Below are 14,898 nucleotides of genomic sequence, written 5' to 3'. Positions count from 1 at the left end.
GAGTGTTTTCTACTGGATCGTTTAAAAAAGAGGCAAAAAAGGAGGTCCCTAAATTCTGTTATATTTAGAAACAATGTAGATAAAAGTTGTTTTACCATTTACAGTGTTAACAGTTAAATACGATAGTTAAAAAGAGAAAACATTTGTGTGTGTGTGTGTGTATATATATATATATATATCTACTACTGGGTTTGGGTACTGGGTTTACTCCCAATTTTGCCTAAGAAAGCAGCCATGAATAAAGAACGGTAACGAAACATCCTCAGAGAGCAACTTCTTCCAACCATACAAGAACAGTTTAGTGAAGAACAATACCTTCTCCAACATGGTGGAGAGAAAGTGGCAACTATGTGGCTCAGGGAACAAAACACTGACATTTTGGGTCCATGGTGAGGAAACTCTCCAGACCCATTGAGAATTTGTGGCGAGTGGACAAACAAAAACTCACATTCTGCCAAACTCCAAGCAATGATTCTGCAAGAATGGGCTGCCATCAGCCCAGAAGGTAATTGACACCATGCCAGGGTGAATTGCAGAGGTCTTGAAAAAGAAGGGTCAGCATTGCAAATATTGACTCTTTGCATATACTTTATGTCATGTCATGTCATGTCATCTTCCAAACCGCTTATCCTATATAGGGTCGCGGGGAGATGCTGGAGCCTATCCCAGCCGTCAATGGGCGAAGGCAGACTACACCCCGAACTGGTCGCCAGCCAGTCGCAGGGCACACATAGACACTGTCGCTGAGCGGGAATCGATCCCACGCTGCCCGCACACAACTCAGGCGTGTGTACCACTACACTATCAGCGGACCTATATACTTTATGTAATCATCCATAAAAACCTTTGGCACTTGTGAAATGCTTGATATTATAGTTCATTGTACGATCGAAACATATGACAAAAAGATCTAAAAATATTGAATTGGTAAATTTTGTGAAAAACAATATTTGTATCATTGTCAAAAGTTTTGGCCAGGGATGTGTGTGCATGTACGTGTGTGTATCGTGGGTAAGGAAAGTATTCAGACACCTTGACATTTTTCACTTTCTGTGTCATTGCAGCTATTTGTCAAACTCAAAAGAAATAATGTTATTTCTCATTAATGTACACTGAGCACCCCATCTTGACAGAAAAAACAGGAATGTGTACATTTTTTGTGTATTTATTAAAAAACAGAAACTGAAATGTATGGTCGTAGGTATTCAGATGCTGTGCTCAGTATTGAGTCGAAGCACCCTTTTGAGCTAGTAGCCATAGTCTTCTTGGGAATGATGCAACAAGGTTTTCACACCTGGATTTGGGGATCCCCTGCCATTCGTCCTTGCAGATCTTCTTCAGTTCTGTCAGATTGGATGGTGAACGGTGGTGAACAGCCATTTTCAGGTCTCTCTCGAGATGCTCAATCAGGTTTAGGTCAGGGCTCTGGCTGGGCCAGTCAAGAACGGTCACAGAATTGTTCTGAAGGCACTCCTTTGTTATTTTAGCTGCATGCTTTGTGTCATTGTTTTGTTGAAAAGTGAAGCTTCTGCCCAGTCTGAGGTCCTGAGCACTCTGGAAGAGGCTGCATTCATCTTTCCCTCAATTGCAACCAGTCATCCTGTCCTTGCAGCTGAAATACACCCCCACAACATGATGTTCCCACCACCATGTTTCACTGTAGGGATTGTATTGGGCAGGTGATGAGCAGTGCCTGGTTTTCCCCACACATAGCGCTTAGAATTAACACAAAAAAGTTTAATCTTGGTCTCATCAGACCAGAGAATTTTATTTCTCATAGTTTGGGAGTCCTTCATGTGTATTTTGGCATACTCTATGCGGGCTTTCATGTGTCCTGCACTGAGGAGAGGTTTCTGTCGGGCCAGTCTGCCATAAAGCCCCAATCGGTGGAGGGCTGCAGTGATAGTGGACTTTGTGTAACTTTCTCCCTACTGTATCTCAGGAGATCAGCCACAGTGATCTTTGAATTCTTCTTTACCTCTCTCGCCAAGGCTCTTCTCCCACGATTGCCCAGTTTGGCTGGGCGGCCAGATCTAGGAAGAGTTGTGGTTGTCCCAAACCTCTTCCATTTGTATATTATGGAGGCCACTGTGCTCTTAGGAAATTTGAGTGCTGCAGAAAATTTTTTATAACCTTGGCCAGATCTGTGCTGTGCCACAATTTTGTATCTGACCACCTTGAACAGTTCCGTCGACCTCATGATTCTCATTTTCTTTAACATGCACTGTTGAGCTGTAAGGTCTTATATAGACCTTTCCTAATCAAGTCCAATCAGTTTAAACACAGATGGACTCCTATAAAGGAGCAGAATCATCTTATGGAGGATTAGAAGAAATGGACAGCATGTGAGTTAAATTTGAGTCGCTGCAAAGGGTCTGAATATTTATGACCATATGTTATTTCAGTTTTTCTTTTTTCATAAATTTGGATCTTTTTCAAGATAGGATGCTGAGTGTACATTAATGAGAAATAAAATGAACTTTTTTTGATTTGGGCAAGTGGCTGCAATGACACAAAGTGAAAAATTCAAGGGGTTTGAATAATTTTTGTACCCACTGTACAAATATGCTTGTCTTTATTATATTTTTAATAAAAATCGTATCCTTAAACATGACTGTTAAAAATGCACTTCCAATTAAGTTATGGCAAAACCAGATGCTATTTTTATGTGAGGCAGAATTGTCGGCATCTGCTCTAACTAATAAAATGACTTATCTAACTTTTAAAATCAAGTAATCAGTAAAGTAAACAAATGACCATTAAAATCATGTAATCCGTAAAATAAATAAGTTACTATTTCAAGGTAACTTTGGCAACACTGGTCACATGTCACATGTACCTCAAAGATCTCAAAGCCAGCAATGTCCAGCACACCGATGAAGTACTGTCGAGGCAGTGCTGTGTACAAGGACACGTTGATACGGGTCACCAGCCATTTGAACATGCGGTCGTACGTGGCCTTGGCCAGAGCTGCCGCTGCAAAGTACACCTGCACACAGCCATCATGTCACATGAAGCACACGAGATGCTTCTGTAGGCACTCACAGCAACTGAAGTAAGTTACCTGCTCCACTGTCTGTCCTTTCACGATGGACTCATTGCCTACTTTGACTCGAGGATTCAGGAGGCCTTTAAGCAAGTCAGCGGAACTGATTCCCATCAAGTAGGCCGCCTTGTCCACACCTGTAAGGGTGTGCAACATGCTAGCTAGCATCAGATCTTATTTAAGTTAGTCGGAAATGTCAAAGATCATAGATCGTTGGTGTCAAGCTCAATGCTCAAGGATCCTGTACGCAATTTAATGTGGCCCATGAAAGTTTGCCAAAATGTGTCCTTGACTTTTGTCCAAAACTAGTATTCCATCCTAAAAATGATGATTATCAAATTACTAGCGTTCCCACACAGAGCTCTATTCACAAAAAGTTACTGCTATTTGGCTTTTAGGTGAATTTTAACAGCTCTTTGTTAGAGAAGTGAATATTGAGCAAAATGTACGAAAAAAAGTTGGACATCAAATTAAGTTCAGATGTAAAGGTACTGTAATTCTATATGTTTTGGGCATTTTAACACATGAGACCTTGTAACTATTAAAATATGAAAAAAATGATAAAATGTCTTATTTTTGAGGGATGAACAAAAATTGTAGCTTGTGGTGTTGAGGTGAAAAGCAGATGTAGTACTTTCAGTGCCGTCAGCTTCAGCCTGCTCCTCTCGTTGCTTCTTCTTGAACTTCATGTTGCCAAAGTGCATGATGGCACCGACAAGCTTGTAACAGCCGTACTTTTCCTCGGGCGTGAAGCCCAGTGTGTCCATGGCATGCTGCAGACAGTCACATCATCAACGTAATCGTCATCATCATCATCATGACCACAGGTTTTAACTGTGAACTTGCGTTATGATGCAATAGTTTTTCATTACATCTGTGAGTTCCAGTTCCTCGCCGTCCTTAATACCAGCCACAGTGGTGACACCCTGCGAGCAAAAGTGGTAGTCGTATGGGTTCTTGGTCACAAGAAGCATGTCTGAAACAAGAGAGCACATACAGGTACTCCAAAATATTAAAATGCCTGTGGTCGCTGAAAACACATTGCAATGCGTCATTACGTAGGGCAGAGCAGGGCTGGCTGTGTTTGTGAACGATAGATGGCGTAATCCTGGGCACATCACGATCAAGGAGCAGCTCTGCAGTAGGGACATTGAGCTGTTAGCTGTCGCCATGAGACCATACTATATCCCGCAAGAGTTTAGTCATGTGATCATGGTGACCGTGTACGTCCCCCCGCGGCCAACAGCGATACAGCATGCGATGCCTTGACTGCAGCAGTGAGCAGGCGACAAACACAGCACCCAAATGCCCTGCTACTCATCTCTGGTGACTTCAATCATGCCGCTCCTTCCTCCTCTCTACCTTCATTCACAAAGTATGGCACCTGCCACACCAGAGACAATAAAACACTGGACCTCTTCTATGCCAACACCAAGGAGGCATACACATCACTGCCCCTCCCCCCGCTGGGCAAAGCTGATCACAACCTGGTGGCTCTCCAGCCTGTGTACAAACCTCTGCAGTGGGCACATGAGCTGTACCTCTTTTTCAATAGGTTCGATCAGATTCCTGCCCCCTCTCAATCTCTCCTGCTGCAGCCTCCACCTACTGCTGTGAGTGTCACCCCCTCCCCTCTTTTCCCCACAGTCTCCAGCTCCCAGCTACACCAGACAGCCACCACTCCCTCCTGCCCTGCCTTGGCCTTCACAACATCTCAGGTGAAGAACCAGGTGAGGAAGATGAAGGCGAGGAAGGCAGCGGGTCCAGATGGCATCAGCCCCGGCTCCTCAAATCCTCCGCAGTCCAGCTGTGTGGAATTGTCCAGCACATAATAAACCTGAGCCTGTAGCTGGGCAGAGTCCCCCAGCTGTGGAAAACATCCTGCCTGGCCCTGGTGCCAAAGATCCTACACCCAAAGGAGCTCAACAGCTTCAGACCAGTGGCGCTGACGTCTCACCTGATGAAGACCCTGGAGAGACTGGTCCTCATCCACCTGCACCCCCTGGTGAGCTCCTCAATGGACCCACTACAGTTCACATACCAGCCTGGCATCAGTGTGGATGATGCCATCATCTAAGTTCTCCACACTTCACTCTCCCACCTGGAAAAGGCGGGGAGCACTGTGAGGATCATGTTCTTTGATTTCTCCAGTGCTTTCAACACCATCCAGCCCACCCTATTGGGGGACAAGCTGGAGCGGGCGGGAGTGGCCCACCACCTCACCACGTGGATCCAGGACTACCTCACAAATCGGCCACAGTATGTGAGGACACAGGACTGTGTGTTTGACGTGCTCCTCTGTAGCACGGGGGCCCCACAAGGAACTGTCTTGGCTCCCTTCCTGTTCACCCTTTACACTTCGGACTTCAACTACAACACCCCTACCTGTCACCTGCAGAAGTTCTCTGACGACTCTGCAATAGTCGGCCTCATCACAGATGGAGATGATCGGGAGTACAGAAAATTTACTCAGGGTTTTTTGGACTGGTGCCAGCAGAACTGCCTCCTGATCAATGCGGGGAAATCTATAGAGATGGTGGTGGATTTCTGTAGGCACCAACACAGCGCACCTGCACCAGTGAATATCCGGGGAACAGATGTTGACAGAGTCTCAACTTGCAAGTACCTGGGTGTTCACCTGAACAATAGACTGGACTGGAGTGACAACACAGACGCTCTCTATAGGAAGGGTCAGAGCAGACTCTTCCTACTCAGGAGACTGAGGTCTTTTGGGGTTCAGGAGACACTCCTCAGGAACTTTTTTGACTCTGTGGTTGCATCGGTCATTTTCCAGGGAGTGGTCTCCTGGGCAGGTGGCGTCTCGGCCCGGGACAAGAAGAGGCTGGACAAACTGGTCAAGAGGGCCGGCTTTGTCCTGGGTTGCTCCCTGGACTTGGTGGACTCAGTGGGGGACAGGAGAATGATGACTAAACTGTCATCAATGCTGGACAACCCGACCCACCCCCTCCAGGGCACTCTAACAGCACTCCACAGCTCCTTCAGTGACAGACTGTTACACCCTCGCTGTGCAAAGGAGAGATTTCACCGCTCCTTCTTGCCTGTTGCTGTCAGACTGTTTAACAAGAACATCGGGTAGTCTCTATAATCTGGCGGACACTAGTGCAATTGTGCAGTCGTGTACCTGATCTTATATTGTGCAATACTCAACATTCCTTACTACTGTATTTTTATTCTTATCCATTGCTGTTCTTTATATTTCACTGCAGCACTGCAGCACTGTCACTTAAAGTATTTTTCCCCTGTACTATGTACAGGTTAAATACGTGTTTCTTCATACTTTATATGTAGATGTATGTTGGTGTGTATATACACATGGTTACTGCGTATATTTACATTGTGTTTTGATTCTGAATGTTTACTGTTAATGTTATACTTGAACGGCTACATTATGCCGCCATCTCTGTGTGACCTATATCTTTGCTGCTGTTACAATGAAAATGTCCCCACTGTGGTTATCAATTAAGGCCTTCTCATTCTTATTCTTATTCTTAATGTAAGAATTTTGTAGAATCACCGTCAAATTTAAAGAAGTTAATGGAAGAAAAGTTGAAAAATATTACTGAAGCAAAAGTATAAACAGTTGTTGATATTTTTAAAGGGAGGCACAAGACATACCTTTTTAATTTGTCTTTTAAATAATTTCTCTTTGTCTTTTGATTTATGATTATTTTTATCTAATCTTACTTTTTTTTGTTCTTAGCTTCCTCTATTGTTTTGTCATTTAGCGTTATTTCCTGTTACTTGTAGGTTTAACCTCCAGTGTTTCCTCATGGGGGGCCTCCCTGCTGGGAGGTGTGGCTGGCCTTCCCCCGGGGTGCGTCCTCCTGGAGGCTCCTGAGGCCCAGGTGACCCGGAGCTTCTGCATAGGGTCTACCCAAGTAAATCTGGGCCGGGGGTCTCTGTGATGGTCGCGCTCCATGTGGCTGTGGGCTGTCATTCCTCTCAGTGTGGATGAGCTCCCCATAGGTACTCTTTCTTCATATAGTTTCTCTGTGCCTTGCCATGTATTTTTTAACAGAGTTTATCAGTTTATGTGTGTGTTTCGTGTGTTTGTGTGAGTGCAGATGTGCTTGTGAATATAGGTCTCTATGTATGTATGTTTGCAGGTCTTTTTATGTTGTATTTTGGATGTTTTTATTGCACAGCACTTGAGTTGCATTTTTATGTGTGAAAAGTGCTGTATAAATAAAATGTACATGATTTATTGATTAGGTAGAGATAAACAGTGAAGCTACTCAATATTTTATAATACATGTTTCATTAAAACTCTTAAAAGTCTGAGTACTAAATTTGAAACAGTAAGTGTATGTCATTTATGTTATGTTGTATATTATTTGTTATATAATTCTTGCATTAAACATATAATCAACTCATGATTATACTAACTAATTCAATTTCTCAACTAAACAAATCAAATGTTTGAATTGTGTAATTCGGTACATTAACAGCAAAAATTGGCGATACAATGATGTGTTATTATGACTGATTCCTAGTTGGGTGCGGCTATGGTACATTTGCTATTAAATTTATTTTTCTTTAATTCCTTTCTGATTTTCAATAATAAACATCACAAATCTGAGGGAAAAATATCCGATTGATTACCTGAATGTGTTGTTATTGCTTTTGATGGCAAACAAATTGTTGACGATGCTTTGAACATGATTACGGATGGGAACTCAAGTAATATTGTGATAAGTGATGGATGGATGGACTATTAGGAGCTATGGGAAGACAGATGAAGATGAAGCGGAGGAATGGAACCCTGCTGCAAGGAATGAAGAAACCACAGACACTACTGATGTTGACAAAGACCCAGAACTCCCAGAAGAGGACACAGCACAACATAAGACACAACATAAAAGCAGCCGGCGAGGGGCAAAGTGGAAAAAAGGCATATAAGTGGAAAAGAAAACAGTTTAAACCTCCAATTGTTGACTTTTTGGAATGTGTTGGGACAGGCTTCATTGGAAATCGTAAACACGTACTGCATTTCAAATGCCTCAAGACTCACAAAGACAAACTAAAGATTATGACCAAGGTTAAAGACAAAGACTGATTTCAAAGAGAAAAGATCAAAAAGTGTGGCAGACCCCTCCCCTATCCTGAAGCAACACCAGCCCATTCCCCGCAAAAAGAAAACCACTGTTGTAACCCCCGATGTGAGAGAGGATGGCCTTGATCATTTTCCAATATAGCATACCTGAGAGAGTTGTAAGTTCTGCGCAGGCCACTGGGCCTACGTCTACTGTGAAAATAAAATGTTCATCTTTGCCTGAACAAGAACAGAAGCGTTTTCTTGCCATCCACAAGGCAAAATAAAAAGGTTTTCACCCACAAAAATAATTCTAAAAAAACCCATTAAAAACAAAAATCTGAAATGTTCCTTTTTCAGTGCCACTGCCAGTTCTGTTGGTGGATTTCTCAGTGCTGCATGCATGATATAAGTTATCGTATACATTGTGGGAAATGTTATATTACTCGGAAATACTATTTTTCAATTTGTCTGCCTATATTTACGGTTTGATGAGAGATTTGATCGACTGGATCGGGATCGGCCTATACTTCGCATTTAATGCAAAATCGGTGATTGACTGTAATGACACACTTTGCCCAATCAATTACGTCATTGGTCGTATCCGTGAAATAAGACTTTATAGCAAACACAACCTTGTTCACTCCGGGGTCACTCTGTGCTGCCATAGTGTATATGTGAGCCCAAAAGCTAATCTATTTCTTGACAGCTGTACAAAACATTTGCTAAACGAGGATATAAGATAGCTAGTTGAGCTTTTCTCGCGACGCAATTACATGTCTCAATACATAACAGTGTCCATACGTGCACTTGGCACCAACACCCTAGGCCGCAGTTCAATGATCGACTTTGTGGTTGTACTTGTGACCACATGTCTTGCACACTCAGGTAAGGAGAGTGGCAGCACTATCAACGGATCAACCAGAGAAAAATTCCGGTCCGACTTGGCAGATCCAAACATATTGTGAAAGTCTGCTTGGAATGTCTGACAGATCCCTTGCTTTCAGTTTTTATTTTTTTGGCATGTGCATGGTGGGTGGGGGGGGAGGAGGCGAGCTTTACTCGTGAAAGTTGGCCGAGGTTTGCAGTCGGAATCGCTAATGGACGCTACGGATTAGAGCCGAAATGGGCAAGACAAGATCGGTCTTACAAAAAATGAGTTTTTAATTTTTTTTTCCCGTACAAAAATTGTTATACGGCGTATACAATTTGAAATGATCAAAAAACGTATAAAATACAGGGAAAACGTACAAGTTGACAGGTATGTGCATGTGAAGCTTTGTAAAGCTCTTTGGGCAGAATGATGTAGATACACAAAATAACTAAATAATAGTGCACTATGTGTTCGAATATGACGTGTTTTTTGGGGTGGGAATTAGACGGATAGAAGAATAGACGGATAAAAATTTGGTCGGTAGTTGGTTGCAGTTTGTAGTCGAAAACGCTAATGGGAGCCCGTTTAAAATCATAGGCGGACTGGCCCATAGGTGGGTACTATTTTCTCCGGCAAAATGGCGGATAAATGGATGGCACAAGGGTACCGAGGCTGTAGGCGGAAGGCGATAAACGGACCGCAAATTTTTTGTAAAATGCCCAGCTCTGCTTTTTGGCATGTGGTACTCCGGAGGGAGCTGACGGGTACCGGTTGGCCAAGCAGAATGGAGCTTTGGTAGTCACTGAGGGAAAAACCCTGGCGTGGGAGGACTTCTGTGAGGCTATGGTGAATTACTTATGGACAGGTTCGAGGAAATTCTGGTCCACCATCCAGCATCTCAGGAGGGGGAAGCAGCAGTGAGTATATTGGAGATGAGGCACTGCTGACCTTGACTCAGGAAGTGGTGAGATGGTGGGGAGAATGCTTTCTCAATTTCACTGACATGCCTTCCTGTGAGAAAGAAAATTCTGCATACTCTGAGATAGGCTCTCCAATCTCTGAGTTTAAGATTGCCAAGGAGGTTAAAAAGCTCCTCTGTGGCAGGTCCGCAAGGGTGGCTGAGATCTGCAAGGAGTTCTTAAAGGATCTGAAAATTGTGGGCCTTCCTTTGTTGAAATGACTCTGCAACATGGCATGAAGGTCGCTTACTGGTTTGGCAGACCAGGGTGGTGGTGCCCCTTTTTAAGAAGGGTGTGTTTCAATCACAGGTGATAACACTTCTCAGCCACTCTGGTAAGGTCGATTTGGGGATACTGGAGAGAGATGAATCTCAGAAGTTTTTATGCTGGCTGTGGAACAGTGAGCCAGCTTTACACCTCAAGCAGTGCTCTGGAGGGTGAAGGGAAGTTCGCTCATCTAGTCTACATATGCTTTGTGGACTTGGAGAAGGCATTGGTCCATGCCCATCTGGAAGTCGTGTGGAGGGTTCTCTGACGCTATGATGTATCGGACCCCCTATGCGGGCTGCTTGATCACTGTATGAGATGTAAAATTAATTTACTGTACATTGCCAACAGTAAGTCTGGGCTCTTTTTCCAGTGAGGATTGGACTCCATCAAGGCTGCCCTTTGTATTAATTATCTTGATCTGAATAATTTAACATTTTAATTTAATACTCTTAGGTTCCCAGTCTCATGCCATAAAGAAAGAAAGTGCTTCAAATTGTTTTAACAAATGTGGAAGTTGGTTGAACCTAACTGCTATTATCCAACAACAAAATTATGGCTAGTGAAAATGCTGAGGGTCTAGTGATTATGGGAAACCACTAGCCACAGTGGCTGGTGAGCAAAAAAGTTAACGTCAAGTCAAATACTTGGCCCACAAGCTTGAGTGAACCGGGGGAAAGCCATACTTTGTTTGATTAAATCATAATGAAGCAACTTGCAAATAAGTGGTAAACATATAAATGCGTTTCAGAAAGTATGGTCAGGAGTGTGATATGAGAGCCCAAAAATGAACTCGTTCAAAACCAGCTAAAAAAGATTATGCTAAAATAAACCTTCCAACAGTGTGATATGAATAAACACCACCCTCGAAATGTAGTTTACTTGGTCGTCATAGAATAAATAAAAGTTAGTGTTTTTTTTTAAATGTTAAAATTATATTTTACAGTGAACCCATTGAACTTCCAGTTCAACTTCGTAAATTTCCATCCATCTATCCATCCATTATCTCCCACTTATCCGAAGTCAGGTCGCGGAGGCAGCAGCTTCAGCAGGGAAGCCCAGACTTCCCTCTCCCCAACAACATCTTCCAGCTCTTCCGGAAGGATCCCAAGGCGTTCCCAGGCAAGCCGGGAGACATAGTCTCTCCAGCGTGTTCTGGGTCGTCCTCGGGGTCCCCTGCCGGTGGGACATGCCCGGAACACCTCACCAGGGAGGCGTCCAGGAGGCATCCTTATCAGATGCCCGAGCCACCTCAACTGGCTCCTCTCAATGCGGAGGAACAGCGGCTCGACTCTGAGTCCCTCCCGGATGGCCAAACTTCTCACCCTATCTCTAAGGGAGAGCCCGGACACCCTGCGAAGGAAACCCATTTCGGCCGCTTGTATCCGAAATCTTGTTCTTTCGGTCATGACCCACAGCTCATGTCCATAGGTGAGAGTAGAGTAGTAGATCGACCGGTAAATTGAGAGCCTCGCTTTTCGGCTGAGCTCCTTCTTCACCACGACAGACCGATACAGGGTCCGCATCACAGCAGACGCTGCACCGATCCGCCTGTCGATCTCCCGTTCCATCTTACCCTCACTCGTGAACAAGACCCCAAGATACTTGAACTCCTCCACTTGGGGCAGAATCCCATCCCCGACCCGGAGAGAGCACGCCACCCTTTTCCGACTGAGGACCATGGTCTCAGATTTGGAGGTGCTGATTTTCATTCCGACCGTTTCACACTCGGCTACGAACCGCTCCAGCGAGAGTTGGAGATCGCGGCTTGAAGAAGCCAACAGTACCACATCATCTGCAAAAAGCAGAGATGCAATACTGAGGCCACCAAACCAGACCCCCTCGACACCTCGGCTGCACTTAGAAATTCTGTCTATAAAAGTTATGAACAGAATCGGTGACAAAGGGCGGCCTTGGCGGAGTCCAACCCTCACTGGAAACAAATCCGACTTACTGCCGGCAATGCGGACCAAACTCTGACATCGGTGGTACAGGGACCGGTACCCTGTATTCCTGAAGCACCCCCGACAGAACTCCCCGAGGGACACGATCGAACGCCTTCTCCAAGTCCACAAAACACATGTAGACTGGTTGGGCGAACTCCCATGCACCCTCGAGGACCCTGCTGAGGGTGTAGAGCTGGTCCACTGTTCCGCGGCCGGGACGAAAACCACATTGCTCCTCCTGAATCCGAGATTCGACCTTCCGACGGACCCTCCTCTCCAGCACCCCTGAATAGACTTTGCCGGGGAGGCTGAGGAGTGTGATCCCTCTGTAATTGGAGCACACCCTCCGGTCTCTCTTCTTAAAAAGGGGGACCACCACCCCGGTCTGCCAATCCAGAGGCACTGTCCCCAATGTCCACGCGATGTTGTAGAGACGTGTCAACCATGACAGCCCCTCAACATCCAGAGCCTTTATGAACTCCGGGCGGATCTCATCCACCCCCGGGGCTTTGCCACCAAGGAGCTTTTTGATTACCTCGGTTACTTCAACCCCAGAGATAGGAGAGCCCACCTCAGAGTCTCCAGGCTCTGCTTCCTCAGTGGAAGGCGTCTCGGTGGAATTGAGGAGGTCTTCGAAGTATTCTCCCCACCGACCCACAATGTCCCGAGTTGAGGTCAGCAGCACCCCATCTCCACTATAAACAGTGTTAATGGTGCACTGCTTCCCTCTCCTGAGACGTCGGATGGTGGACCAGAATTTCCTCGAAGCCGTCCGGAAGTCATTTTCCATGGCCTCCCCGAACTCCTCCCACACCTGAGTTTTTGCCTCAGCAACCGCCAGAGCTGCATTCCGCTTGGCCAGCCGGTACCTGTCAGCTGCCTCCAGGGTCCCGCAGGCCAAAAAGGCCCGATAGGACTCCTTCTTCAGCTGGACAGCATCCTGGTGTCCACCAGTGGGTTCGGGGATTGCCGCCACGACTGGCACCGACCACCTTGCGGCCACAGCTCCGATCGGCAGCCTCAACAATGGAGGCACGAAACATGGTCCACTCGGACTCGATGTGGGACGTGGGAAAATTTCTGCCGGAGGTGGGAGTTGAGACTCCTTCTGACAGGGGATTCTGCCAGACGTTCCCAGCAAACCCTCACAATACGTTTGGGTCTGCCAGGTCGGACCAACATCTTCCCCCACCATCGGAGCCAACTCACCACCAGATGGTGATCAGTTGACAGCTCCGTCCCTCTCTTCACCCGAGTGTCCAAAACATGCGGCCGCAAGTCCGATGATACGACTACAAAGTCGATCATCGAACTGCGGACTAGGGTATCCTGGTGCCAAGTGCACATATGGACACCCTTATGTTTGAACATGGTGTTCATTATGGACAATCCGTGATAGGCACAGAAGTCCAGTAACCGAACACCGCTCGGGTTCAGATCGGGGTCCGTTCCTCCCAATCACACCTCTCCAGGTCTCACTGTCATTGCCCACGTGAGCATTGAAGTCCCCCAGCAGAACGATGGAGTCCCCAGGTGGAGCCCCCTCCAGCACACCCTCCAAGGACTCCAAAAAGGGTGGGTACTCTGCACTGCTGTTTGGTGCATAAGCACAAACAACAGTCAGGACCCGTCTCCCCACCCTCAGGCGGAGGGAGGCTACCCTCTCGTCCACCGGGGTAAACCCCAATGTACAGGCGCCAAGCCGGGGGGCAATAAGTATACCCACACCTGCTCGGCGCCTCTCACCCTGGGCAACTCCAGAGTGGAAGCGTGTCCTCTCGAGAGGACTGGTACCAGAACCCAAGATGTGTGTGGAGGTGAGCCCGACTATATCTAGTCGGAACCTCTCAGCCTCACACACCAGCTCGGGCTCCTTCCCTGCCAGAGAGGTGACATTCCATGTCCCAAGAGCTAGTTTTTGTTGCCGGGGATCGCCAAGGTCCCTGTCTTTTGCCGCCGCCCAGCTCACACGGCACCCGACCCCTTTGGCCCCTCCCACCAGTGGTGAGCCCATGGGAAGGGGGACCCACGTGTCCTTTTCGGGCTGAGCCCGGCCGGGCCCCATGGGTGCAGGCCCGGCCACCAGGCGCTTGCCATCGAGCCCCACCTCCAGGCCTGGCTCCAGAAGGGGGCCCCGGTGACCCGCGTCCGGGCGAGAGAAAATGCGGTCCATAAATTTTTGTCTTCATTCGGGGTCATTTTGTACTTCGTAAATTTATTCCAGTAAAAGTATACACTATATTAGAGGAGTACATTGTGGGAGGTACCTTGTGGAGAAAGAAGGAAACGCTCATAACATTTTTCTCAGCCGACATATTGTCATAATATGGATGGCGTGGGACTCAGTTACGGTATTGTGTTGCACTGACATTCTGCCAGTGTATTGGTGACAACTGTTTTTGAAACTGATGCACTTTAAAGACTCATTTGAGCAGGCTGAACATTGGCACTCATAGAATTTGTCTGTATGTAAAAATAATGTCAGCATTGAAATTTATTCAAGCAATAATGGCAGACAGAGAGGATCGCAGGAGCTCTGAAGTAAGTGACGGTCGTGATGTAGATGATGTGCTTGTGGACTTTGAACCAGTGGAACCAGTCGATCGTGGTATATGGTTAAGACATATGTTTGTAGACGATGATGTCGACCAAGATTTGGTAATTATGGTATGGTATTATGGTAATTACCACTCGAGCCGCCAAGGTTCAACCACGCCCCAGGGTAAATAAGGTAAATGTGAAAATTTGAAAGT

The 14,898-nt window shown here is 46.1% G+C and overlaps 1 protein-coding gene across 3 annotated transcripts in view; it reads right to left on the bottom strand.

The window, feature by feature from the left end:
• LOC147152428 (myosin-7B-like) overlaps positions 1–14,898 on the bottom strand; it is a 209,741-nt gene that overhangs the window by 98,861 nt on the left and 95,982 nt on the right. For all 3 annotated transcript variants that reach the window (XM_086046086.1, XM_086046097.1, XM_086046106.1), the window contains 4 exons: positions 3,919–4,022; positions 3,681–3,819; positions 3,065–3,183; positions 2,840–2,989 (listed from right to left, as the gene is read on the bottom strand). In XM_086046086.1, coding sequence (XP_085902212.1) covers positions 2,840–2,989; positions 3,065–3,183; positions 3,681–3,819; positions 3,919–4,022 — 512 coding nt within the window. The remainder of the gene's footprint in view (positions 1–2,839; positions 2,990–3,064; positions 3,184–3,680; positions 3,820–3,918; positions 4,023–14,898) is intronic.

This window comes from Filicampus tigris, chromosome 1 (assembly GCF_054856515.1).
Source record: "Filicampus tigris isolate MCC_2025a chromosome 1, RoL_Ftig_1.0, whole genome shotgun sequence".
NCBI lineage: Eukaryota > Metazoa > Chordata > Actinopteri > Syngnathiformes > Syngnathidae > Filicampus > Filicampus tigris.
Note: the sequence above shows the minus strand (reverse complement) of the source record. Positions and strands in the feature narration are given on the sequence as shown.